This window comes from Oncorhynchus tshawytscha, linkage group LG20 (assembly GCF_018296145.1).
Source record: "Oncorhynchus tshawytscha isolate Ot180627B linkage group LG20, Otsh_v2.0, whole genome shotgun sequence".
NCBI lineage: Eukaryota > Metazoa > Chordata > Actinopteri > Salmoniformes > Salmonidae > Oncorhynchus > Oncorhynchus tshawytscha.
Genome location: NC_056448.1, coordinates 24,232,536 through 24,259,594, shown reverse-complemented (window position 1 = coordinate 24,259,594; position 27,059 = coordinate 24,232,536). Strand labels below are relative to the sequence as shown.

General features: G+C 43.5%; 1 protein-coding gene across 3 annotated transcripts in view; it reads right to left on the bottom strand.

Annotated features, from left to right (window-relative positions):
• The window catches only part of sfswap (splicing factor SWAP), a 139,734-nt gene that overhangs the window by 71,301 nt on the left and 41,374 nt on the right, over positions 1-27,059 (bottom strand). For all 3 annotated transcript variants that reach the window (XM_024382237.2, XM_024382238.2, XM_024382239.2), the window contains exons 8-12: positions 24,801-25,131; positions 24,510-24,659; positions 24,299-24,392; positions 7,271-7,376; positions 5,604-5,843 (exon numbers count right to left, since the gene is read on the bottom strand). In XM_024382237.2, coding sequence (XP_024238005.1) covers positions 5,604-5,843; positions 7,271-7,376; positions 24,299-24,392; positions 24,510-24,659; positions 24,801-25,131 — 921 coding nt within the window. The remainder of the gene's footprint in view (positions 1-5,603; positions 5,844-7,270; positions 7,377-24,298; positions 24,393-24,509; positions 24,660-24,800; positions 25,132-27,059) is intronic.

The window sequence follows — 27,059 nt, the reverse complement described above, 5'->3', positions numbered from 1 at the left end:
AAGCTATCATCCCTTATTGATTTCACCTGTTAAATCAACTTCAATCAGTGTAGATGAAGGGGACAGGTTAAAGAAGGATTTTTAAGTTTGAGACATGGATTGTGTATTTGTGCCATTCAGAGGGTGAATCGGCAAAGACAATATATTTAGGTGCCATTGAACAGGGTATGGCAGGAGGTGCCAGGTGTACCGGTTTGAGTGTGTCAAGAACTGCAATGTTGCTGGGTTTTTCATGCTCAGCAGTGTACCGAGAGTATCTAGAATGGTCCACTACCGAAAGAACATCCAGCCAACTTGACAACTGTCGGAAGCATTGGAGTCAACATGAGCCAGCAACGTATTCGACACCTCGTAGAGCTCATGCCCTGACAAATTAAGGCTGTTCTGAGGAAAAAGAGGGTGCAACTCAATATTAGGAAGGTGTTCCTAATGTTTTGTACACTCATACCCTGACAACAACACCCGCGTCACGTGCACGCGTTGAAAAACACATTTAGAAATCTATATTATTCAATTATTGCTCCCACACTGCTTGCACGCGCCAACGAGCTTCTGCGTTGCCAAGGGCTAAAATAGAAGTCAGTTCTATTTGTGAAGCAGATCGCGCTGCAAGTCCTGCCTCTCCCATCGGTTTATAGAAGCAGGTACCCACGTGCAATCTCCTCATTGGTTATACCCACGTGGGTGACTGAAAGACGAACGAGGTCAGTGGCAGTAATGCACCAAATTTATGAAAGTTGCCAATCGCAATATAAAGACAAGAGAAGAAAAAGCCTGGAAGGAGGAGAGATGACTAGAAACAATTCGGTTGACTGTTTTATGTGTGGATTAATTGTCGGAGTAGAGGGCCTTGTGCATTTCAGGTGATAAATAACAACTTAATGTTTATATCCCAGGACAAATTAGCTAGCAACAGCAAGCTAGCCAAATAGGACAAATTAGCTATCAAGTGCAAACTAGCTAGCTAAATTGCCATACATGTTTAATGCTTTTCGAACTGTCCCCAAATTAATGTAATTGGTTCAGAGTTTGTTTTGATATTTTAACCTGCGTGTCGTGATCGCATTTGGTGTGGGGGTGACAAAATTAATTTATGCACGATGGTGCACGCTCGCAGCCAGTTTGGGTTCCGTGTCAGTGTATGCCATTTACATGTTTTTATTGAAAGTGACATCCAGTAGTGGTTTTATACATCATTTTTGGGTATTGAACAGCTCCAGGGTTGACTAAACCCACAACTCAGACATTGCAAGTAGCATGCTCTACAAACTGAGCCACACAGGACAACTGAGGGGTAAGCTTGGCCTGCTGAGGAGTGACGGACTCCATCCTAGCTGGAGGGGTGCTATCATCTTATCTACCAACATAGACAGGGCTCTAACTCCTCTAGCTCCACAATGAAATAGGGTGCAGGCCAGGCAGCAGGATGTTAGCCAGCCTGCCAGCTTAGTCTGCCACTAGCACAGTCAGTGTAGTCAGCTCAGCTATCCCCATTGAGACCGTGTCTGTGCCTCGACCTAGGTTGGGCAAAACTAAACATGGAGGTGTTCGCCTTAGCAATCTCACTAGGATAAAGACCTCCTCCATTCCTGCCATTATTGAAAGAGATCATGATACCTCACATCTGAAAATAGGGCTACTTAATGTTAGATCCCTCACTTCAAAGGCAGTTATAGTCAATGAACTAATCACTGATCATAATCTTGATGTGATTGGCCTGACTGAAACATGGCTTAAGCCTGATGAATTTCCTTGCCTCACCTCCTGGTTACACTAGTGACCATATCCCCTGTGCCTCCCGCAAAAGCGGAGGTGTTGTTAACATTTACGATAGCAAATTTAAATTTACAAAAAAAATATGTTTTAGTCTTTTGAGCTTCAAGTCAGGAAATCTATGCAGCCTACTCGATCACTTTTTATAGCTACTGTTTACAGGCCTCCTGGGCCATATACAGCGTTCCTCACTAAGTTCCCGGAATTCCTATCGGAACTTGTAGTCATAGCAGATAATATTCTAATTTTTGGTGATTTTAATATTCACATGGAAAAGTCCACAGACCCACTCCAAAAAGCTTTCGGAGCCATCATCGACTCAGTGGGTTTTGTCCAACATGTCTCTCGACCTACTCACTGTCATACTCTGGACTTAGTTTTGTTCCATATTATAAATGTTGTGGATCTTAATGTTTTTCCTCATAATCCTGGACTATCAGACCACCATTTTATTACGTTTGCAATCGAAACAAATAATCTGCTCAGACTCCAACCAAGGAGCATCAAAAGTTGTGCTATAAATTATCAGACAACACAAAGATTCCTTGATGCCCTTCCAGACTCCCTCTGCCTACCCAAGGACGTCAGAGGACAAAAATCAGTTAACCACCTAACTGAGGAACTCAATTTAACCTTGAGCAATACCCTAGATGCAGTTGCACCCCTGAAAACTAAAAACATTTGTCATAAGAAACTAGCTCCCTGGTATACAGAAAATACCCAAGCTCTGAAGCAAGCTTCCAGAAAATTGCAACGGAAATGGAGCCACACCAAACTGGAAGTCTTCTGACTAGCTTGGAAAGACAGTACCGTGCAGTATCGAAGAGCCCTCACTGCTGCTCGATCATCCTATTTTTCAAACTTAATTGAGGAAAATAAGAACAATTCAAAATGTATTTTTGATACTGTAGCAAAGCTAACTAAAAAGCAGCATTCCCCAAGAGAGGATGGCTTTCATTTCGGCAGTAATACATTCATTAACTTCTTTGAGGAGAAGATCATGATCATTAGAAAGCAAATTACAGACTCCTCTTTAAATCTGCATATTCCTCCAAAGCTCAGTTGTTCTGAGTCTGCATAACTCTGCCAGGACCTAGGATCAAGAGAGACACTCAAGTGTTTTAGTACTATATCTCTTGACACAATGATGAAAATAATCATGGCCTCTAAACCTTCAAGCTGCATACTGGACCCTATTCCAACTAAACTACTGAAAGAGCTGCTTCCTGTGCTTGGCCCTCCTATGTTGAACATAATAAACGGCTCTCTATCCACCGGATGTGTACCACTCTAAAAGTGAGTGTCTTGAAAAAGCCAAACCTTGACCCAGAAAATATATTTTTTAAACTCAGCCTATATTGAATCCTCCATTCCTCTCAAAAATTTTAGAAAAATCTGTTGCGCTGCAACTCACGGTCTTCCTGAAGACAAACAATGTATACAAAATGCTTCAGTTTGGTTTTAAACCCCATCATAGCAGTGAGATTGCACATGTGAAGGTGGTAAATTACCTTTCAATGGCGTCAGACCGAGGCTCTGCATCTGTCCTCGTGCTCCTAGACCTTAGTGCTGCTTTTGATACCATCGATCACCACATTCTTTTGGAGAGATCGGAAACCCAAATTGGTCTACACGGACAAGTTCTGGCCGGGTTCAGATCTTATCTTCCGGAAAGATATCAGTTTGTCTCTGTGAATGGTTTGTCCTCTGACAAATCAACTGTACATTTCGGTGTTCCTCAAGGTTCCGTTTTAGGACCACTATTGCTTTCACTATATATTTTACCTCTTGGGGTTGTCATTCGAAAACATAATGTTAACTTTCACTGCTATGCGGATGACACACAGCTGTACATTTCAATGAAACACAGTGAAGCCCCAAAATTGCCCTCGTTAGAAGCCTGTGTTTCAGACATAAGGAAGTGGATGGCTGCAAACTTTCTACTTTTAAACCCGGACAAAACAGAGATGCTTGTTCTAGGTCCCAAGAAACAAAGAGATCTTCTGTTGAATCTGACCATTAATCTTGATGGTTGTACAGTCGTCTCAAAAAAAACTGTGAAAGGACCTCGGCGTTACTCTAACATTGCAAAAATCAGAAACATTCTGTCCAAAAATGATGCAGAAAAATCAATCCATGCTTTTGTTACTTATAGGTTAAACTACTGCAATGCTCTACTTTCTGGCTACCCGGATAAAGCACTAAATAAACTTCAGTTAGTGCTAAATAAGGCTGCTAGAATCCTGACTAGAACCAAAACATTTGATCATATTACTCTAGTGCTAGCCTCCCTACACTGGCTTCCTGTTAAAGCAAGGACTGAAGGTTTTACTGTTAATCTACAAAGCATTACATGGGCTTGCTCCTACCTATCTTTCCGATTTGGTCGTGCCGTACATACCTACACGTACGCTACGGTCACAAGATGCAGGCCTCCTAATTGTCCCTAGAATTTCTAAGCAAACAGCTGGAGGCAGGGCTTTCTCCTATAGAGCTCCATTTTTATGGAATGGTCTGCCTACCCATGTGAGAGACGCAGACTCGGCCTCAACCTTTATGTCTTTACTGAAGACTCATCTCTTCAATGGGTCATATGATTGAGTGTAGTCTGGCCCAGGAGTGTGAAGGTGAACGGAAAGGCTCTGGAGCAACGAACCACCCTTGCCGTCTCTTCCTGGCTGGTTCCACGCTCTCCACTGGGATTCTCTGCCTCTAACCCTATTACAGGGGAGTCACTGGGGCTCTTCCATGCCGTCCCTGTGAGGGGTGTGTCACTTGAGTGGGTTGAGTGAGTCACAGACGTGATCTTACTGTCTGGGTTGGCGCTCCCCCCTGGGTTGTGCCATGGCGGAGAACTTTGTGGGCTATACTCGGCCTTGTCTCAGGATGGTAAGTTGGTGGTTGAAGATATCCCTCTAGTGGTGTGGGGGCTGTGCTTTGGCAAAGTGGGTGGGGTTATATCCTTCCTGTTTGGCCCTGTCCGGGGGTACCATCGGATGGGGCTACAGTGTCTCCTGACCCCTCCTGTCTCAGCCTTCAGTATTTATGCTGCAGTAGTTTGTGTCGGGGGGCTAGAGTCAGTTTATTATATCTGGAGTACTTCTCCTGTCTTATCCGATGTCCTGTATGAATTTAAATATGCTCTCTCTAATTCTCTCTTTCCTTCTCTCTCTCAGAGGACCTGAGCCCTAGGACCATGCCTCAGGACTACCTGGCATGATGACTCCTTGCTGTCCCCAGTCCACCTGGCCGTGCTGCTGCTCCAGTTTCAACTGTTCTGCCTGCAGCTATGGAACCCTGACCTGTTCACCGGACGTGCCACCTGTCCCAGACCTGTTGTTTTCAACTCTCTAGAGACAGCAGGAGTGGTAGAGATACTCTTAATGATTGACTATGAAAAGCCAACTGACATTTACTCCTGAGCTGCTGACTTGCTGCACCCTCGACAACTACTGTGATTATTATTATTTGCCCATGCTGGTCATTTATGAACATTTGAACATCTTGGCCATGTACTGTTATAATCTCCACCCGGCACAGCCAGAAGAGGACTGGCCACCCCTCATAGCCTGGTTCCTCTCTAGGTTTCTTCCTAGGTTTTGGCCTTTCTAGGGAGTTTTTCCTAGCCACCGTGCTTCTACACCTGCATTGCAAGCTGTTTGGGGTTTTAGGCTGGGTTTCTGTACAGCACTTTGAGATATCAGCTGATGTAAGAAGGGCTATATAAATACATTTTATTTGATATTCCAAAAAGCTTTTAGGTAAAGTAAAATAAGACGTTCCTTAATATGTAAAGTTCAGCCACATTGAGACATTAAATAGCTAGCTACCTTGTTTAGCCTCCAGCTCCTCCAGGGTGAGAGTGGGTCTCTTCTCCTCGGGGGCGGGGGATGCAGGAACCTCTCTGACCACCATCTCACCCCCGTCTCGGAGGGCCTCCAGACCCTCCTCCCCCAGCAACTTGTCCAGGTCATCGTCCGAGTCGTCGTCCAGCCGCACACGGTTCTTCTCCAGCGGTAGCATGTCGTTTTCTTTGGCTTTGATGGCAAAGCAGATCGGCGCAAAGGATGCTGGGAAGGAAGGCAGAGGTGAAAGAGAGAGGAGGGGGCGTTTGATTAAAGCAAGCTGTCGTTTGAGATGAAAATGTGTTCGCGGTAACAGTCACTCCTTTTACCATATACCATTAACCTTCCCCAGGCAGACAGAGTGAGTATCTCCAGCTGGGGGTTTAATGTCCTTACCATGGGCCAGACATGAGCCTCAGCCAGCCAGAATGCTTTATGAACAGCCTGTAGCCACTTAATCTTAACTGCCATTTACTAGCTGATAGCTCCAAATTAAGCCACACACACAACCAAACAACCAGCCAACCTCACACGCACGCTTGCCACCCCCACGAGCAGACAAACTGTGCCTCCATGTGTATGTTGCGTGTGTGTGTGTTTAAGCATTGCAGATAACCTGCAAAATTGGCAGTGTTTCCTACTTACAAAGCATGTAGAGGTCTGTAATTTTTTTTATCATAGGTTCACTTCAACTGTGAGACGGAATCTAAAACAAAAATCCATAAAATCACATTGTATGATTTTTAAGTAATTAATTTGCATTTTATTGCATGGCATAAGTATTTGTACATCAGAAAAGCAGCGAGTGGAGTTTAGACCAAAAAGCTCTATTTTTGTCTCATCAGACCACATGACCTCCCATTCCTCTTCTGGATCATCCAGATGGTCATTGGCAAACTTCAGATGGGCCTGGACATGTGCTGGCTGGAGCAGGGGGACCTTGCGTGCCCTGCAGGATTTTAATCCATGACGGCGTAGTGTGTTACTAATGGTTTTCTTTGAGACTGTGGTCCCAGCTCTCTTCAGATCATTGACCAGGTCCTGCCGTGTAGTTCTGGGCTGATCACTCACCTTCCTCATGATCATTGATGCCCCACGAGGTGAGATCTTGCATGGACCGAGGATGATTGGTCATCATCTTGAACTTCTTCCATTTTCTAAAAATTGCGCCAACAGCTGTTGCCTTCTCACCAAGCTGCTTGCCTATTGTCCTGTAGCCCATCCCAGCCTTGTGCAGGTCTACAATTGTATCCCTGTTGTCCTTACACAGCTCTCTGATCTTGGCCATTGTGGAGAGGTTGGAGTCTGTTTGATTGAGTGTGTGGACAGGTGTCTTTTATACAGGTAACAAGTTCAAACAGGTGCAGTTAATACAGGTAATGAGTGGAGAACAGGAGGGCTTCTTAAAAGGTAGGTGATTAAATACTTATGTCATGCAATAAAATGCAAATTCATTACTTTGTGATTTTCTGTCTCTCACAGTTGAAGTGTACCTATGATAAAAATTACAGACCTCTACATACTTTGTAAGTAGGAAAACCTGCTAAATCAGCAGTGTATCAAATACTTGTTCTCCCCACTGTATGTGTGTGTGTTGCGGGTGCATGTACGCGCACTTGTGCATCTGTGTCCACGTCTTCATCACGCCTTACCTTTTATTAGCTTGCCCTCCATCAATTTGTCAGAGGGACAGTTACCCACGCTGCCGCCATCAGTCTCCCCCTCTCCTGGGCCCACGCTGTCTGACGGAGAGCCACACTACAGGATGGAGGAACGGGGAGAGAGAGAGGAGAATAAAGAGAGAGAGAGAGAGAGAGGTTCAGATTTCTTTCCTCAGGGCCTGGGGGTGAGACTGGGAGGCAGCTTAAGAGCTCCATCCTCTTTAACAATAGAACATTCTGCAGCCCCCCCAACCAAGGAAGGCCTACAGGAGCACCTAGATCTTCTGCAAAGATTCTGTCAGACCTGGGCCCTGACAGTAAAACTCAGTAAGACAAAAATAATGGTGTTCCAAAAAAGATCCAGTTGCCAGGACCATGAATACACTGAAAAACTATACCTACCTCGGCTTGTTGACCAATCAGGACCTGAATATGACTGCACGTCACATAATAATTTTACGCGTTCATTAATTTTTTACATAGTTATTACACAGATTACACTAGCACTCGTATTTCATATGTCACAACGGTTCATGTATGATATGATGCTGGTAAAGTTGTCTCACACACCTACAGTGCTGGTCATGAAAAAAGCTAGATAGCTTATGGATGCAAACAATCTTCTTCCCCAAAAACATAGCAAAATGACAATCTGTTTCAGTAGCTATAGTTTGCTAGCTAACTATATAGCTACGTGTCATCATCTAAAATAACCCTAATTTATAAGACAGTTCTTATTTGATTAATAAGTTAGCCACAATAAGGATTAGCGACAATAGTGGACTTTGTGGTTAGCCTTCAAAATAAAAGTACGGGATAATTCTACTATTTGTATTCATTTGCATCACTGTCAATGACATACTTTTATTTTGAAGGTAAACCACAAATTCCACTATTGTGCCTAATCCTTATTGTTTTAATTTAATTTAACCTTTATTTAACCAGGCAAGTCAGTTAAGAACACATTCTTATTTTCAATGACGGCCTGGGAACAGTGGGTTAACTGCCTGTTCAGGGGCAGAACGACAGATTTGTACCTTGTCAGCTCGGGGGTTTTGTACTCACAACCTTCCGGTTACTAGTCCAATGCTCTAACCACTAGGCTACCCTGCCGCCCCTTTATTGTGGCTAGCTTCACAACACATAACCTGGTCCGGTCGACCGCCACTATCCAGATGAAGCTAGTTGGCTGCTTAGAACGTTAGCTTGGGCAACAAGCTTAAGTTGCTGGCTAGCTATTTATTTTAATGAACTGAAGTTCAATTTCAATAGGCGAACAACAAGTGGCAACCTCGCTAATACTTACTTACAAGGATTCCTAAATCCTTGCTAAGAATAATGAAAATGACTGCAGTGTCTACTGGCCATTGTTTTCAGGCTGGTTGTATTGGTGCTAGCTAGGTACGAAGCTAAAAGCTAGCTACCCCAGAAGTTGCTGTCGTACAAATGATGCTTTATTACCAACGCGGTATTGTAAACACATCGTTCGTAGCCGGTGTTTGCAGACTTTTTTTGTACAGCTTTGACAGTGCTACTGTATCTTTTTTGACACGCAAAGACCCAAACGGCACTCCATAGTATGTATGTTGTGAAGCTAATAATAGCAGTGACGCTATTACTATGTAACTCTGGTTGGGCAACATCCGAAAAATAGCGCACTTGGTAGTGTGTACCGGTGCTCGATCAGTCGGCCAAAGCCAACATCACCCACGACAGAGAACGGTTGATTGTCAAGGGGAATGAATTCCATTATGTTGGCTTTAATGGATGTCTCGCTGAAATGTTCTTACTCTTTCAAATGACTGCTAGATCCACACAGCAGACATTGTGGGCTAGGTTAGGAATGCTGTGTTGCACATGTAGCGCAACATTTTTCATGGTGTCAGTACGTAATGTACTTACTTTATATAGGTATGCACGGTAGCTTTGACATCAGGCTTCAACATCGCCGTTAAACTAGACATCGGGCCAATACCGATATTGTCATTTTTAGCTAATATCGGCCGATTCCGACATGTTCACCGATATATGGTGCATCCCTAATCAGCACCACAGTTAACTTCCACAAAGCTATGACCGATCTGAGAAACAAGGCAAGAAGGGCCTTATAAGCCATCAAAAGGAAAATACAATTTGCCATCCAAATTCGGATCTGGCTGAAAATACTTCAAATCAGTTATAGTCCTCTATGGTTGTGAGGTCTGGGGTCGGCTCAATACCAAGAATTCACAAAATGGGGCAAACACCAAATTGAGACTGCATGCAAGAATTCGGCAAAAATCAAATCAAATTAATTTATATAGCCCTTCGTACATCAGCTGATATCTCAAAGTGCTGTACAGAAACCCAGCCTAAAACCCCAAACAGCAAGCAATGCAGGTGTAGAAGCACGGTGGCTAGGAAAAACTCCCTAGAAAGGCCAAAACAATCTCTGTACAATGTAAAACACCAAATAATGCATGCAGAGCAGAATTAGGATGATTCACGCTAATTATCAAAATCCAGAAAAGAACAATTAATATCTACAGCCACCTAAAAATAAGTGATTATCAAACCTTCCATAACAAAGCCCACACCTGCAGGAGAGATGAATCTCAGCCAGCTGTTACAGGGACTCTGTTCACAAACAAACCCCACAAAGCTCCAGGACAGCATACAAATTTGACCCAACCAAATCATGAGAAAACAAAAAGATATTTAACTTGACACATTGGAAAGAACAATAAAAGGAAGTGCACAAACTGTAATGCTAGTTGGCCCTAAACAGAGAGTACACCGTAGCAGAATACCTGAACACTGTGACTGATCCAAAATTAAGGAAAGCTTTGATTATGTACAGACTCAGTGAGCATAGCCTTTCTATTGAGATCAACAAAGAATTTGAAAACAAACTCCCATATCTATCAGGTGAAATACCACATTGTGCCACCACAGCAGCAAGATGTGTTGACCTGTTGTCACAAGAAAAGGGCAACCAGTGAAGAACAAACATCATTCTGAATACAACCTATATGTATCTGTTTATTTTCCATTTCATATTTCAACTATTTGCACATTGTTTCATCACTAAACATAGTCAATAATATAGTATTTGAAACGTCTAAATTTTCTTTTAAAACTTTACTGTTAGAGTATTTCAATTGTTTATTTCACTTTTGTTTGTCTATTCCAATGCTTTGGCAATGAAAACATGTTCCCCATGCCAATGAAGCCCTTTGAATTGAGATGGAGAGTTATTTTAAGAACAAAGTGCTCGGGGTTGTTCTAAGAATTAAAAATTAGAACATGCCAGATACAATACTGTACCGTTTTAGACCTCATCAATTAGTGAACTTACAAGGGTGGTGCTTTTTATATTTCATCGAAATCCATTTATGTCTGTTTCTGCATTGTACTTTTATGACGCTTTGTACTTATGACGCTTTGTGCTAAGGCTAAGTGATGTCAGCATGCTATTTGTTTGTTTGGGATTGGGTTTAAAAGTTGACAGTCAAAAATAGATGCAAGTGAGGCACAGTGAGGGTTGGTTGCAGGCTGAACGGTAAGGGAAAGCCATTTCACACTACGTAGGGCCGACCACTCCTCTCCCCCACTCTCTGTCGGCCTGGTTCTCATTGGAATGCTCTGTCCGCTCTGTGCACCGTTTACTACGGGACACTGATGGAGGGGTTTAATCACAGCAACATACAGTGGTGGAGGGACCAATGGACAGCCAGTTCAACATGGCCCAGTCAGAGTGGGGAGAACACATGCTAAATGTCTCCTCCTCTGAATACAGTCCCTAAGTCTTACCATGCCAGCTCACTATATTTTTTAATTGAACCTTTATTTAACTAGGCAAGTCAGTTTAGAACAAATTCTTATTTACAATGACGGCCTACCAAATGGCAAAAGGCCTCCTGAGGGGACGAGAGCTGGGATTAAAAATAATTTACAAATATAAATCACGACAAGAGAGACAATACAACACTACATAAATAGAGACCTAAGACAACATAGCAAGGCCAGCAACAACATGGCACAAACATTGGGCACAGACAACAAAACAAGGGGCAGGAAGGTAGAGACAGCAATACAGAGACCGAGGAGGAAAGGGACCAGAGCACCAGATCGGAGAACATGTTGTATGTTAGCGAATAGTCATCACTAGCTTGCTAGTAGGTATATGAAAGGAAGAGTCTGGACTTCAGGCTAGCCGTTAAGAGACAAGAAAACAATATGTAGGCTATTTTCTCCCACATCTCCTTACATGAGGATAGACTAGACACTCATAATCCTACTTCATATTTTATGCATGATGTCATGATTGGTGGGCAATAGGTCTGACAAGGCTGCCCTTGTAGTTGACAGCCTAGGCCTCAACTACCTGGAAGAACTTTGCAGCAAGTGTTTCTGATTAATAACCATTGCCATGATGGTGGGTGTTTACATTTAAATAAGACCCAGCCCTGAAATAAAACATAGGCTGAAAAGAATTTGCACGTCATCTCGTAGGAAAAGACATGCAAGACTCACAGAAACATCCAAAGTCACACATTCTGATTTGGCACTTCAAGCCAAAATATACCATACTTTGACTGAAAACGATGATTTATTGAGTTACATCATGGGTAGGCTTTGGCCATCGTCTCTCCGCTCGAAAAGGGGGATTTCTACTGGTGTGGGCGTTTAACGTCACTGTCTGACAAGTCCTGATGGACTTCTGGCGCTTTCAGGACAACTGGGTACTCAGGAAAGAAATGAGATCAAATCATGACGGTTGTGATGGTCACGTCATTTCTAGAAAGATACCAGAGTTTCTGACTTGGAATTCCGATTTGGATGACCGTTCAAAACTATTTTTCCCCAGTCTGAGATGATTTTTTTCCCCCCAGAGTTCCCAGTTATGTTGAATACACTGAAGTCAGAAGTTTCCAAGTTCCCAATTGTCCATGTAAGTCCATGTAAGTCAGTACTGACTTACCATACCTCATTAACAGGGGCCTGAGGTGAGAAAAAAAAGACATACGGGATCTGAATGCATCAAACATCATATGTCATCACACAGTGTCTAAGAGAGGTGGTGCTACTACCTCAACTAACGAACTGGGACACAAAAAAAAAAGAAAGAGAAAAGAATAGGAAAAGGAAAGCTAAAGAAAGGAGAGAATTAACTGAACCACTTGTGTTCAGGGACGCGTAGGTGTTCCCCCTCGTTTTGGCCCTTCAAAGGCTCTCTCACGTTCTGGCAGAGCAGAGCCACACAGATGCAGGCACAAATCAAGAACAATGTTTTCTGCCACGAGACTAACCTTGCTTTAAAGTCAGGCGGGAGAACGAATGGCTTAAGGAAGGTAATGAATTGACCTCCGTCGCTGGAGGGGAGAGAGAGAGGGGGGGGGGCATAGTACTCACCCCTGTGGATCAGAGACTTTACAGTATGAAAGGATGCAGTAGAAGTGTAGAGTGGAGGAGAGGAGGGAGAAGCATAGAGTCTGGAAGAGGGTAAAACAAAGCAAGTCAGGCACTATTGTATCTACTGAAAATGTCTATTCGGAGAAGCAGCTTGAAAGGACATTTCCCTTGAATTTGACAAAGCAGTAGTGGGGGAAATATCTGTGAAATATTGATGTATCAGGTTCCCACTACTCTCCCCACCACTGTGTCACTTGGGTCCTTTGATGGAGGCTGGAGCTGGAGGGGCGACAGGCAGGGACAGAGGCAGCCATGCAATGTGGTTGGCCCTGGGGTGGGACACCACTGCCAGAGAGTGGACATCCGCAACCCAGCAAGGAGGCACCAAAGTCAGGCCTGCAGCCCCAGCAGCTGGTGGAGACAGGGGGGAGGGACTGCGACAGCCAAAGCTAACTAAGGATGACGTATCATGAGTAGCCTGTAAACAAGGCCCTAAACTGCAGACACCAGTGGTGCATCATGAAAAAGGTGTGTGTGTGTGTGTGTGCATGAGAAAGAGTGTGTGAGTGTGTTTGTTCAGTATGTGTTTGTTTGTGTGTGTGGATTGTTTTTAACAGCCTTAGGTTAGCCCTAGCTTTAAAGTGAAGCTATCTGCTCATCAAGCCAGTAGTGACGCACAACCACAAAAAAACTCTACAGAACACTGCAATAAAAGTGGGAGAAAGAGCGTTTAAAATGTTCCCATCTAAAGTGGGTTTCACTGTGTAGAACAAGTCTTTGAGGGAGAGCTACAAGCTACAATAAGGCTAATCTTATTCAGCAAGAACCAGCTGAGGCCCCAGAAGCCAAGCTGTCCCTGGAGAGATACACTACAACAGAACTACGTCGCTCTCTCTCTCTGCTCTCTCTAGCTAGCCCCCCAAAAACTCCCTGCATCCACCTCTGGTTCCATTATCAGGTCTTTGCTGCTGTATCTTAACTGCCTCAAAATTGTTAATATTCCAGTGATCATTGGGAACCCTGTACCCAATCAGTCATCGAACTATGGATATTGATCTAATTTGCAGAATGTGTAAGTGTGTGCGTTTGTGTAAGTTTAGGTGTGTGCGTGCGAGCATGAGTGTGTATTTGCGCGCACATGTGACAAGGCAAATGCGTTTCCTTCTGGTTCACTGGTGAAATTGTCAGCAAAACACAAACAACTTAGAAAACTGGGGGGGATGTTTAATATTGTTTTTTCCACTGTCTCTCTCTTTCTTCAATCTGTTTGGACTGAAAGCAAATGTAGCAATCACGCCTAAGGTCATTTAAAAAAAAAAATGAATAGTCTAAAATAGGAGCTTTCATTCACAAAGTCAAAAGAGCACCTTAAAGATTGGCAGCATCTGCCAAACACTTGAGTGCTCAGGCTAGGGAGAACGGAGCAGAGCTGTGGATTTAGCATTATATTCAGACAAGCTGCTAGAACTGTTAGAATGAACATATTCTATATTCATAATTAGTACTGAGAGGAGAAAACATATTTCATGCACCTTACAAGCAGGGTGATGTGAAGTATGTAATTGTGTAGTATCCTGTGCATTTAGAACATTCTGGTAGATCCCCTTTGCTTTCATTCAAGCTATAATAACATTATATTCATTTTATGACTCACTTATACCTGGCTCATGTTGTAGAACAATCCTCTGCAAATTTTTCATAAATAATAGGAGATCTGTCTGAATGCGAGCCAATTATGAGCATGCTCTGACTTTCCTCATGAGGTTGAAGAAGTCTGGAGGCCCACAGATGCTTCCCACTTTTCATTAAGCTCCAGTCAAAAGCCCATCATTTTAGTAAAACACTGAGATAGCTGCTGCCAAACCTCTGCTGGGTTGAAGCAGCAGCTATCTCGACCATCAGCACAAGCAACAGAAAAACAATATTGATGATTATAGCTTAGTGCCGACATGGCAGCAGGCGGAGTGATTACACCACCGAGGAGCGAGGATCAACAATGAGAAGAAAACACACAACCATTAAATTGATGGGAGAAACCGCCACACAAAACTAAGGCTTGGCTACAGACAATCATCATCCCAGCTAAACGAGGTCACAGTACAAAACTAATTCATATAGTAGTGGAACTGGTGTCTGGTGCTGTCAAGACCAATCTGACAAACCAGAGGCAGGGCCACAACAAGCCCAATCACTGGCTGATGCCTCCTTTGATTGATTTCACAGACCATTTTTTCCCAATAAATATGAAAACCAGATTAATAATACAAATGAGAGAGGCTGCATCCCATATAGCTGTTCCCCAAATCACCAGCAGACCTCATAGTTTATGGATAAGCTAGTTAGTCGGGCGCTTGGTTTGCCTGTGTGTGCAGCCTGCTTCGTGACAGAGTACGGACTCCATACTACAAATTTCTCTCTCCCCGGAGAGACAAGTTAGTGGATTCTATTTGGCAGATGACAAATGGTTCCCCAAAGTGGGTGAAAAACTTCAAGCCTACATTTGACCACTGCTCCACTGAGGCCTTCTGACTCTGGTAGCAGACTCTGGTAACATTAAATATGTTGAGTTAAAACTACGTCAAACGAATCACTTGATCTTGTTTACTTTCTCAAACCTAAAGGAAACACGACAACGGAAAATCACAGCCAGCCTCTACAGCCAGCCTCTACAACTCCCAAACCGGTGCATGTAAGACAGCACCTGCAAAATTATTATTTTTTGCACACAATGTCTCTGGTGGTAGCACTGCCGAGACCCAACGAGGAACACCAATAAATGTGAGCCATCATGCTCAGTGAACTGGCAACCATGATGGGGGGGGATACAACACTGCAAATGAGTTCCCTGTGCACAACTAGCGGTTGAACAGTAATGTTGACCGGAGAGCTTTACAGGAATGTGACACAGGTGTTCAGCTATTCAACACCTGCTGAACCACAAGGCTGCATCAAAATGGTAGCAGTTGGGTTATACAAGGTTAGGGGAGTGTGATATGATGCTACTGGACTATACTGTAGATAAGGCACACAGGCATTGTCAGTCCAATACCAGCACAATGCGAACATTCATCCATATTTTATACTTCATATTCATTTCATACTCAGGGGCAGCAGAATGCAGAACTGTTGGGTGACAATGGGACACCAACTCCCTGAGTGTGAATACGCTGCCAAGTTACCCTCAGGAGGTGATGACTGAGTTACTTAGGCCTAATCATTGACAGTGAATGAGAACAGGTCTGTTTCCTCTCCACCTACATCTTCCACTGCCCTCTCCCTGAACTCACACTGCCTTTCCAACCTCTGGCTCAGAGAGACACATTAAAAGCCATGGATAAAAGCCTGGGGTAAAAGATGTGAACAAATACAAATACCTAGGTGTCTGGTTAGACTGTAAACTCTCGTTCCAAACTCACATTAAGCATCTCCAATTCAAAATGACATCTAGAATCAGCTTTCTATTTCGCAACAAAGCCTCCTTCACTCATGCCTTCAAAGATACCCTCGTAAAACTGACTATCCTACCGATCCTTGACTTTGGCAATGTCATTTACAAAACAGCCCCTAACACTACTCAGAAAACTGGATGTAGTCTATCACAATGTCATCCGTTTTGTCACCAAAGCCCCATATACTACAAAATCAAATCAATTTTTATTGGTAACATACACATGATTAGCAGATGTTAATGTGAGTGTAGCGAAATGCTTGTGCTTCTAGATCTGACCATGCAGTAATATCTAACAAGTAACCTAACAATTTCACAACAACTACTTTATATCCACAAGTGTAAAGGAATGAATAAGAATATGTTCATATAAATATATAGATGAGCGATGGCCGAACAGCATAGGCAAGATGCAATAGATGGTATAGAATACACTATATACATATGAGATGAGTAATATAAGGTATGTAAACATTATATAAAGTGGCATTGTTTAAGTGACTAATGATACATTTATTACATCCTGTTTTTTATTATTAAAGTGGCTAGAGATGAGTCAGTACTTTGGCAGCAGCCACTCAATGTTAGTGATGGCTGTTTAACAGTCTGATGGCCTTGAGACAGAAGCTGTTTCTCAGTCTCTCGGTCCCTGCTTTGATGCACCTGTACTGACCTCGCCTTCTGGATGATAGCGGGATGAACAGGCAGTGGCTCGGGTGGTTGTTGTCCTTGATGATCTTTTTAGCCTTCCTGTGACACCGGGCGGTGTAGGTGTCCTGGAGGGGAGGTAGTTTGCCCCCGGTGATGCGTTGTGCAGACCTCACTACCCTCTGGAGAGCCTTACGGTTGTGGGCCGAGCAGTTGCCGTACCAGGCGGTGATACAACTCGACAGGATGCTCTCGATCTGTAGAAGTTTCAGAGTGTTTTAGGCGACAAGCCAAATTTCTTCAGCCTCCTGAGGTTAAAGAGGCACTGTTGCGCCTTCTTCACCACGCTGTCTGTGTGGGTGGACCATTTCAGTTTGTCCGTGATGTGTACATCGAGGAACTTAAAACTCTCCACTACTGTCCTGTCGATGTGGATAGGGGGGTGCTCCCTCTGCTGTTTCCTGAAGTTAACGATCATCTGTTTTGTTTTGTTGACACCACACTCCGAGTGCCCTCACCTCCTCCCTATAGGCCGTCTCATTGTTGTTGGTAATCAAGCCTACCACTGAAGTGTCGTCTGCAAACGTGATGATTGATTTGGAGGTGTGCACGGCCACGCAATCATGGGTGAACAGGGAGTACAGTAGAGGGCTGAGAACACACCCTTGTGAGGCCCCAATGTTGAGGATCAGCGTGGTGGAGATGTTGTTTCCTACCCTCACCAACTGGGGGCGGTCTGTAAGAAAGTCCAGTACCCAGTTGCACAGGGCGGGGTCGAGACCCAGGTCTCGAGCTTAATGACGAGTTTGGAGGGTACTATGGTGTAAAATGCTGAGCTGTAGTCAATGAACAGCATTCTTACATAGGTATTACTCTTGTCCAGATGGGTTAGGGCAGTGTGCAGTATGATTGCGTCGTCTGTGGACCTATTGGGGCGGTAAGCAAATTGGAGTGGGTCTAGGGTGTCAGGTAGGATGGAGGTGATATGATCCTTAACTAGTCTCTCAAAACACTTCATGATGATGGAAGTGAGTGCTACGGGGCAATAGTTATTTAGCTCAGTTACCTTAGCTTTCTTGGGAAACTGCTCCAGGTCATCTAGAATTCTTTGCTAGGTAAAGCCCCGCCTTATCTCAGCTCACTGGTCACTACAGCAACACCCACCCGTAGCACGCACTCCAGCAGGTATATTGTACTGTTCATCCCCAAAGCCAAAGCCAACACTTCCTTTGGCCACCTTTCTTTCCAGTTCTCTGCTGCCAATGACTGGAACAAATTGCAAACATCTCTGAAGCTGAGGTCTTATATCGCCCTCTCTAACATTAAGCATCAGCTATCAGAGCAGCTTACCGATCACTGTACCTGTACACAGCCAATCTGTAAATAGCACACCCAACTACCTCATCCCCATATTATTACTTACCCTCTTTCTCTTTTGCACCCCAGTATCTCTACTTGCACATCATCATCTGCACATATATCACTCCAGTATTAATGTTATCTGTAATTATTTGCGCCTCTAGGGCCTATTTATTGCCTCCACCCTACTATTCTACATTTGCAAACACTGCACATAAATCTTTCTATTTTTCTTTTTTGTTATTGACTGTACATTTGTTTATGTGTAACTGAGTTGTTGTCGCACTGCTTTGCTTTATCTTGGCCAGATTACAGTTGTAAATGAGAACTTGTTCTCAACTGGCCTACCAGTTTTTAAATTTTTTATAAATGTGTCATAATGGCACCTGGGGTTGGTTGGTAATACACTGTCTGATTCGGTAGGAGAGGAACACATAGGCGCTTTGATTCAGTGTGGCATATAAGCAATGTTCCCTGCAATTTATTATAGGTCTGCTGATCACAAACTTCAAGGTTGTAAAAATTCTGTGCAACTTCCAGCATGCGTTTACTGTGAACACTGAGGCTGTACCCGCTTTAAGTTACAGTTTCAGACAGTGGTCAAGTAGGCTACTTTGGCTATTTGATCATAATGTAGGCCTAACAGTGGCCTACCATCAAAAACAGAGAAAATGCATCCCATAACATTTTAACATGGAAATAGCTGTTCTATCATTCAGCCTACAGTAGTAGTCAAGGTGTGTTGTTCAATTTAGACCTACATTCCATGAGACTTCTGCAAGAAAAAAACATGCAGGGCTTGACATTAACCTGTTTATCCACTTGTCATTCAGACAAGTAGGTGACTGAAAATGTTGTTTTTGATGCATGAAACCACTTTACAAAATAAATGCATTATTATTCCCATACCATTATTACAGAGAATCAGACAAAAATACACCAACCTCTGCCTACATAGCTTATTCAAGCCGGTCTCAAAATACAACACTGCCCCTTTAAGACAAAAAAAAAATCTGTTTACCTGACTCGCTTTTCAAAGATATCTAGAAATGTAGATGTTTTGTGCTCTTGTAGGAAACAACCACTCCCATATTGCTGACTGCAAATTATGTTTAACTGGGCTAATAACTCACTAACTAGTAAAGGATATGAACAAATGTGCACACGTAGCCACACGCAGCTCTTGCTTTGATCTCAAAACAAGCCCATACACAGCTCTCGCTTTCATCTCAAAACAAGCGCATCTACTCACGACCACTCATGCTGTAAACAGTCCAGTTCAAAGTGAATGGCACAGATCCATATATGGCAATGGTCTATTTACATTTACTGTTGGCCTACTGAAGCTGACTGGTTATGGCGCACCGGTATGTAAAGAGTATGGGTCATACGTGTTAATGCAATAGAATCCTACTCCGATGCGTTCTGCTTACAACACAATCTCGTTTGTTATGTTGCATTGAAAGTTGCTAATATTGCGTTGATTCAATTACAATTCCCACAGTAAAAGGGAAACGTTGACTCTGTTAATTATGGGGGAAAAATTCAATATCGTGCTTCTCTGGGTGGGCGGATATATTTCTTCTGTGGGGCATTCCCAGGGAGCTGCGAGCCAGCGCACACACGCAGCTTAGAGAGAGCATTGCACAAAGATCCATTAGAGAATGGTTACAGATCAACTGTCTGCTTTGGAATGAGATGGGCTCATGCATCATATGATACACACTGGAATTTCAGTGCTCAGGTGTGATTGAAGATAGAGCACAACGTAAAACGTAGAGGAGATGATTCTGGTGGAAACATATCATCAAAATAAATGGTGGCTTATGATAAAACGGTCAATGAACATAGACCAACGCATATAAAAACTACCTGGATGAGATGAAACCATATTCATCTATATAAATCTAAACTGAGGATGAGTGTGAATACCTGAGGTACATTCTAAGCTCTGATACATCAGACAGTTCAAGTGCACTGCAGGGTTTAAAGAGGTACCTTAAGCAGAGAGACAGTACATAACCGGGGCCAAAGTGGCCATGGATATAACCAAGCAGCCAGGCCAGCCACAGCCAGACTGAATCATTTCATCTGTTGACACGGCTCCTAATTGAGCTGGAGACACTGGATGAATTAAACAAATTGTCCAGATTTTGCTGCAGAGCCAGGGACAGCCTGGTGGGAGAGTCAGCCAGGGGAGCAGAACTCCACTGAGGCCAGAGAGCAGAGATCGCCTGCTCCCCTGAAAGAGAAATCACAGCCGCAGTCGCCAAATAAAAACAGACGCTGCTGACAGAGACAGATCTACTCTGCAGGAACTCACATAGCATTTCCCCCAATTCAACTTGTAGCACCCCTGCCATCGTCTCCCTTTCACCACTGTTTCTTTGTGCTTCGTTCAGTCATTTGTCATTGTTCCACTCTCTATCCTATCCACTGTTCTTCTATTTTCCACACTGTCTTTGTCTCATATGAGCAGCACAGCGGGTACAGAGAAGATAAATGTGAGTTAGAAAGAGAGAGTACAGTTCACACCTCTGTTCATCCAACCAATCAGGGCGATTGTATGTGCTGCAGGATACCACCTGCCTTGACTAACCTTTAGTTAGTGCGCGCCATCATCCATCTTGAGAAGAAGCAAAGTGTTGTGCTGCCGACAGACTTTTGACATGCTGTTCCTTACTGAGGTGTGTGCGTCCAGCAAATATAACCACACAATCATATAAAACATTTTCAAATTGTAACAGCTGTGTCTGTGTGGTGGTGACCATCCAGAGTAGTGATGGGTCTCAACATCATGTTCTAACCAGACAGCACTATAGTGGGCAGAACCAAACCAATCAGCATTTCGCTACACCCGCAATAACATCTGCTAAATATGTGAATGTGAACAACAAAATGTAATTTGATTTTAAGTATATAGCGGGTGAGGGCATTCCGACCACTCAGACCAGCTCCAGCTTGCAGTTTTTACACTGTCTTTCGTATCGCCGGATTCTGACCTGCTATAGTTGAGATATTGAGGTGCCCCGAAAATAATCTGTGCGTCTTGCCAAGAGATGACTGTCACAACCCACCTCAGTCGTCATGAACCTGAGGAAGAGGAGCTGCGAGGCCCTACACACCTCTCTCATTTAAGAGATTAATAGCCCTGCAACAGGCCCGTCTATGACCACACCCTCTCCAGTAGGGAGTTGCAGAGAAAATATGAGAACCTGCGTCATGCTCAGGAGGGCGTATTCCAGGCCCTCCCGGCCTGAGTCACCGGCGCTACTCTCCTGATCGTCACCGCTCTAGGCAACCGAGCTAGAGCCATCCTCACTGTCACGCCACCACAGCCGATACTCCCCTAGCTAGCCTGGCTACTCCCTTGAGAGACACTACCCCTGAGAGACCCCGCTAGTCACCAGACTGGGGTGAAGATTCACCTTCCAACAGGACAACAACCCTAAGCACACAGCAAGGACAATGAAGGAGTGGCTTCGGGACAAGTCTCTGAATGTCCTTGCGTGGCCCAGCCAGAGCCCAGACTTCTTTTTCAAATATAAATTCGCCAAAAAATGTAAAAACTGTTTTGGCTTTGTCATTATGGTGATTGTGTGTAGTTTGATGAGGATTGATGATGATTTTTTTTGGGTTGAATCCATTTTAGAATAAGGCTGGAACGTAACAAAATGTTGAAAAAGTTAAGGAATTTGAATACTTTCCAAAAGCACTGTAATGGGTGTGGGCATATCCAACTGACCAACCAGACCAGCTAGCCGTTTTTACACAAACTCACCCAGAGTACACAGAGAACCAAGGATTAAATACCCTCAACATCCTCGTTAAAGACTAAGGCCAAGATTTAATCTGACACAGGTTAACAACCTGCGCAGTGAGACTGTGACGTAGAAGTCCATCACTGGCCGCGGGCAGCATTTGGTTCTTTAACGCACACACATATTCATCACTCCTCCCTGCGCCATTATACCATAAGTTAACAATGTGGGTCGACACACAATTTAACTTCTGTCTTGGTGCATGCATTTCACACTTGTCAATGTTCATATTTGAGAGATACAATAATTATTATACTTATCAATGTTGTGGATGAGCGCATTGTTTGTTTGTTCTGTTCCTCTCTCTCCATCTCTGTAGCTTCTGGGTATGCTGGAAAAGGACCTGAGCTAAGGGAATTGGGTTGGCTTTATAGTGCCTGTCCCAAATGGCTCATTAATGCATATGGGCATATTGAAAGATATTGTCAGTAATGATGTAATGTTGTAAATGTTATGTTGTGATATTGTTTAAAACCGTGTTGCAATGTATATCCTTTAGTATGTTTAGTTTATGGAAAATGTAGGTTTGTATTGTTAATTGATTAATTCATTAGGGTTAATTGTTCTGAGGGGAGGGGCTAGCCCTACAAAAAGGAGCCTCTCTCCAGTCTCTAAGGGGGATTTTTTGGATTGAGCTGTGGATGGGGCAGCATTGTTGTTAAGCTGTCCCATAAGGTAGACGTTGATGGCAGTACTGTTATTTTCTGTTCCGGAATCACTTGTAAATAAACACCTTTGCACAGAAGAACTTTTGCGGTTCCGCCATCTTTTTATTTTTATAGAGGTTAGGTTATCCAGTTTAGCCATCGGGCCTACTCTACGTGACAGAGACACTTTTAAGGCAATTTCATCTACGTTCAATCCTGTGCGGGGAACGGGCTGCGATCAGCAAATTAATTTAACCAGGTGGCAAAGACCAATCATTCCAAAAGCCTGGGTGGTTTAAAATCAAAGTTTGAAAGGCACAGAGTCACATTTTTTATATCATTCCCCTGCCTTTAAAGTTTGCTAATTTGTTTACTGTAATGTTATCAGCTCGAGCAATCGTTCATACCTGGGGTACAAACAAACCACTTAAAGCACTTAGCCAGCAAATGGATGAATAAATGTTTCTCTGTCTGTTACTGCTCACCCTTGATATCTTCTGTTTTAGAATATCTTTACAAAGTACTTACGTCTGCCTCCCACCTGAGCCCATTAAGAATTACCAGCCAACCACTTTTCCAATAATTACCAAACACAAATGAACAGTATTCTCTTCATAAAGGCATTCAAATGTCACGCAATTGAACACGTCTACCAAGAGATGAGCCATGTAAAATGTTGACTGAGTTTCAAGTAGCTTTTAATACATTATACACGTATCGCAGCACTGTTAATGTGTTGGGTTCGTGGCTAGATTCGTGAGAGTCTGTCGGCCGACACCCCAGGGGAAGGTAAAAAATACATCTCTGTTGAATAATGGACAAGTACCTGACATCCATTTGTTGTGTGATAAAACCGGGGAACTGAGCAAGAAAACAAAGCACGGCTGCATGGTTAAATGCTTTGCTTGGTCCAGGGTTAATTCACAGAGTTAGGTTTGTTATACTTAAAAACCAATGTCTTCTCACTAGAATCAGATAAGAGAGAGAGACAGAAAAATTGCGAGAGAAAGAGAGAGACGGGGTGTTGAAGAGGGTAGAGCTGCGCCCCGGGGGCTAAATCAAGGAGCTGAACAGGCAGGTGCCATTCATTGAGAAAACCACACCAAAGGCACCCGCCAGCCCCTCTTTACGCTACTGCTACTCTCTGTTCATTGTATATGCATAGTCACTTTAACCATATCTACATACTACCTCAATCAGCCTGACTAACCGGTGTCTATATGTAGCCTCACTACTGTTTTTCACTGTCTTTTTACAGTTGTTTTTATTTCTTTACTTATCTATTGTTCACCTAATACTTTTTTGCACTATTGGTTAGAGCCTGTAAGTAAGCATTTCACTGTAAGGTCTACACCTGTTGTATTCAGCACACGTGACAAATAAACTTTGATTTGATTTGAACCTGGTAAGCAAAACAAACCTTTCAAACAGCGAGTCAAGAGCAGGCAGGCAGGCCTTTTGATATCTGGACAGCACACACAATTGATGATCTCTGATCTCAAGCATGAAAGCCTAAGAGCCAAGGACTTCCAATGCTTTAGAGCCTTTTAAAAAGCAACCTGGAGAGAATTTCAGTGAATGAAAGGCAATATTGACTTAAGATCCATCACATCCCCAGAGGGTATATAATTAATTCAAGCAAAATGGTATTAAATGCACACTGATCAGAGAGAGGGAAAAGGGAAGCAGAGGACAATAATACCTCAGGCAGGCTGATTCCCTCTTTCTTCATGAAGTAATGCTTCTTGAACTCATAATAGGTGTTGTACTGGTTCCAGGACTGAAGAAAGTCAAACCTGTGTTGAAGATAGAAACACACATAAGATGTACAACCATTATATTAAACAAATAGTGCATTGTGAGCCATTCACCTTTATTCAGTGAGGAGAAGAGCAGTGTCCGTTTCTGCTCACCTCGGGTCATTCTTGACGCGGACACTGGTCTCAAACTTGACACCGTTCCTGGCTACGTACTCAGCCAGCTTGTCAATAACCGGTTGGATGTCAGGGGGTGGGGGAATGATGGCTGGCGCTGCCACAGCAACTTGAGCAGGGGGCCGCGAACTGATTTAAGAGAGAAAGATAAGCAAAGACGGAGAGAGAGAGAAAGAGGCAAGAAACTTGCTTAGCAATGCATCACATTAAGTGGGGGAAAAATAGGTAATATAATGATCAAGAAAAAAAATATCCAATAACTGTCCACACCTGGTCTCTGGTATGACAGCAGCAGGTACAACAGGAGCAGGAGGAGTTGAGAGGCGGACTGGGACCTGGCTGGGAACTGTAGTTGGCGGTGGGATAATGGGAAATGTAGTCGGAGGTGCCGTGTAGATGAACCGTGTGGTTGGCTCAGGAGGTGGAGGGGGCGTGGTCCCTGGAGGGGGCGGGGCTCCAGAGTAAGAGGGCGCAGCCAGCATGCTACCAGAGGGTAGGGAGCTGTAGTAAGCGTTGGCATCTATCCCTGGGGGAGGTGGAGCCAGGCAGTAGGTCCCATCAGGTAGCATGCAGTACCCATAATACAGCGCTGCCATGTCAGCTGTGGAGAGGTCAGAGAGAGAGAGGTGATGATAACATCTCAAAATAGCTCACGGCTCAAAAAGGAATTCATGCCAATACTTCAATTGCATGTGTTTTTGCGTGTCTCCCCTGTTAACAAGCAGACGACCTGTAAGTCAGCACTGGATGGGACAGGCCTGCTTATTGTGTTAGAGTGTGTGGGTGTGCTGCAGTGCTGAGCGGGGTAACATATATATATATACACACACATTTGGGTCTGACCTCATTTCTAATAGGATCTTAGCCTCGCTCACAGAGGACTGCTCGCTCAACTCCACGCTGATAGAAATTAAAATGTTTAATAATCTATTCCTGATTGCTGTCCAATTAATTACATGTACTTTGTCAGTTGAGGATGGGGAAACAAGGGGAACAGTCTTTTCTTCTGGCCCAACAAGAATAATTAGGATCAGCTTGTTGGAAATCATAATGCGTTTAAAAGCAGATATCAAAAACTATTTGCAAAGACTCATTTCCAAAGCCTATCATTACAATCCCACTTCCCATTTCAGACTCAATCAAGCATATCAGCAGCTCAGAGAAAGTCATTTACAGCAGGAATAAGAAATCATACTGGCATACCGACCGGGATCAACACAGGTTATGAATAAAACTGACAGATTCACTCATAAGTGTTCAGATTATATTTTCAAAGGGGAAGAAAGAAACAAGAAAATAGGCTATATAAAAGGTTGACTGACTCAAACTTAATTATTCTGCTGATCTATCATTTGCTACATACTTCAGTCTGAGACAGCCATCATTGAAGTCAGGGAGGTACTTAGATCCAGACTCAGTGCGGAGAAGAAACTAACATCCGTGGGAAAGGAGTATTGGGAGCCAGGGAAATATAAAGGTGTGGTACGTCACCGTGCAAAGGGTTCCCTGGTGCAAGTCAAAGGGTTCCTGGTGCAAGTCAAAGGGTTCCCTGGTGCAAGTCAAAGGGTTCCCTGGTGCAAGTCAAAGGGTTTCTGGTGCAAGTCAAAGGGTTCCCTAGTGCAAGTCAAAGGGTTCCCTGGTGCAAGTCAAAGGGTTCCCTGGTGCAAGTCAAAGGGTTCCCTGGTGCAAGTCAAAGGGTTCCCTGGTGCAAGTCAAAGGGTTCCCTGGTGCAAGTCAAAGGGTTCCCTGGTGCAAGTCAAAGGGTTCCCTGGTGCAAGTCAAAGGGTTCCCTGGTGCAAGTCAAAGGGTTCCCTGGTGCAAGTCAAAGGGTTATAGGTTATTGGTAGGTTATTGGGAAATGCTAATTGTGTAAGTGTCAAACTGACTGTGTTTGCAATGACAATTTGCTATTTTTAGTTGTAATAATTGATCCTAGGAGGTTCTAGCCAGGTTTGTTCTGACAACCTTGAGCTGGCAAATTTGCACTCAAATCAGTTATCAGCAGCAGCAAGAGGGGGGAGAGGGGTGTTTGTCATGATGTGTGGGTGTGGTGATCAGTGCGAGGTCGCTCAAAATGGCACCTTCATCTAAAATGGTCCCCTCACTAAGACTTTTTTATTGACTGTCAGAATCACAACCATGATGAGATCGACTGTAACTGTATTAAGTTGAGTTTTCACATTCTGTTTGATACTGCAGCCATCAGAATAATAAATCACCTTAAATTAAATTTTGGGCAAAAAAGCAAATTCAGCACCATCCTTCATTAAATTAGATGGCTCATTCATCACAAAACCCTCTGATATTGCCGACTACTTTAATTAGTTTTTCATTTGCAAGATTAGCAACTTAGGCATGACATGGCAAGAAAAAAACTCTGAACCATATCCATGCATAACTGACCAAATTATGAAAGACAAGCATTGTCATTTTTTATACACCAAAGTGAGTGTGGAAGAGGTGAAAAAAATATTGTTGACTATCAACAATGACAAACCACCTGGTAATGACAACATGGAGGGAAAATGA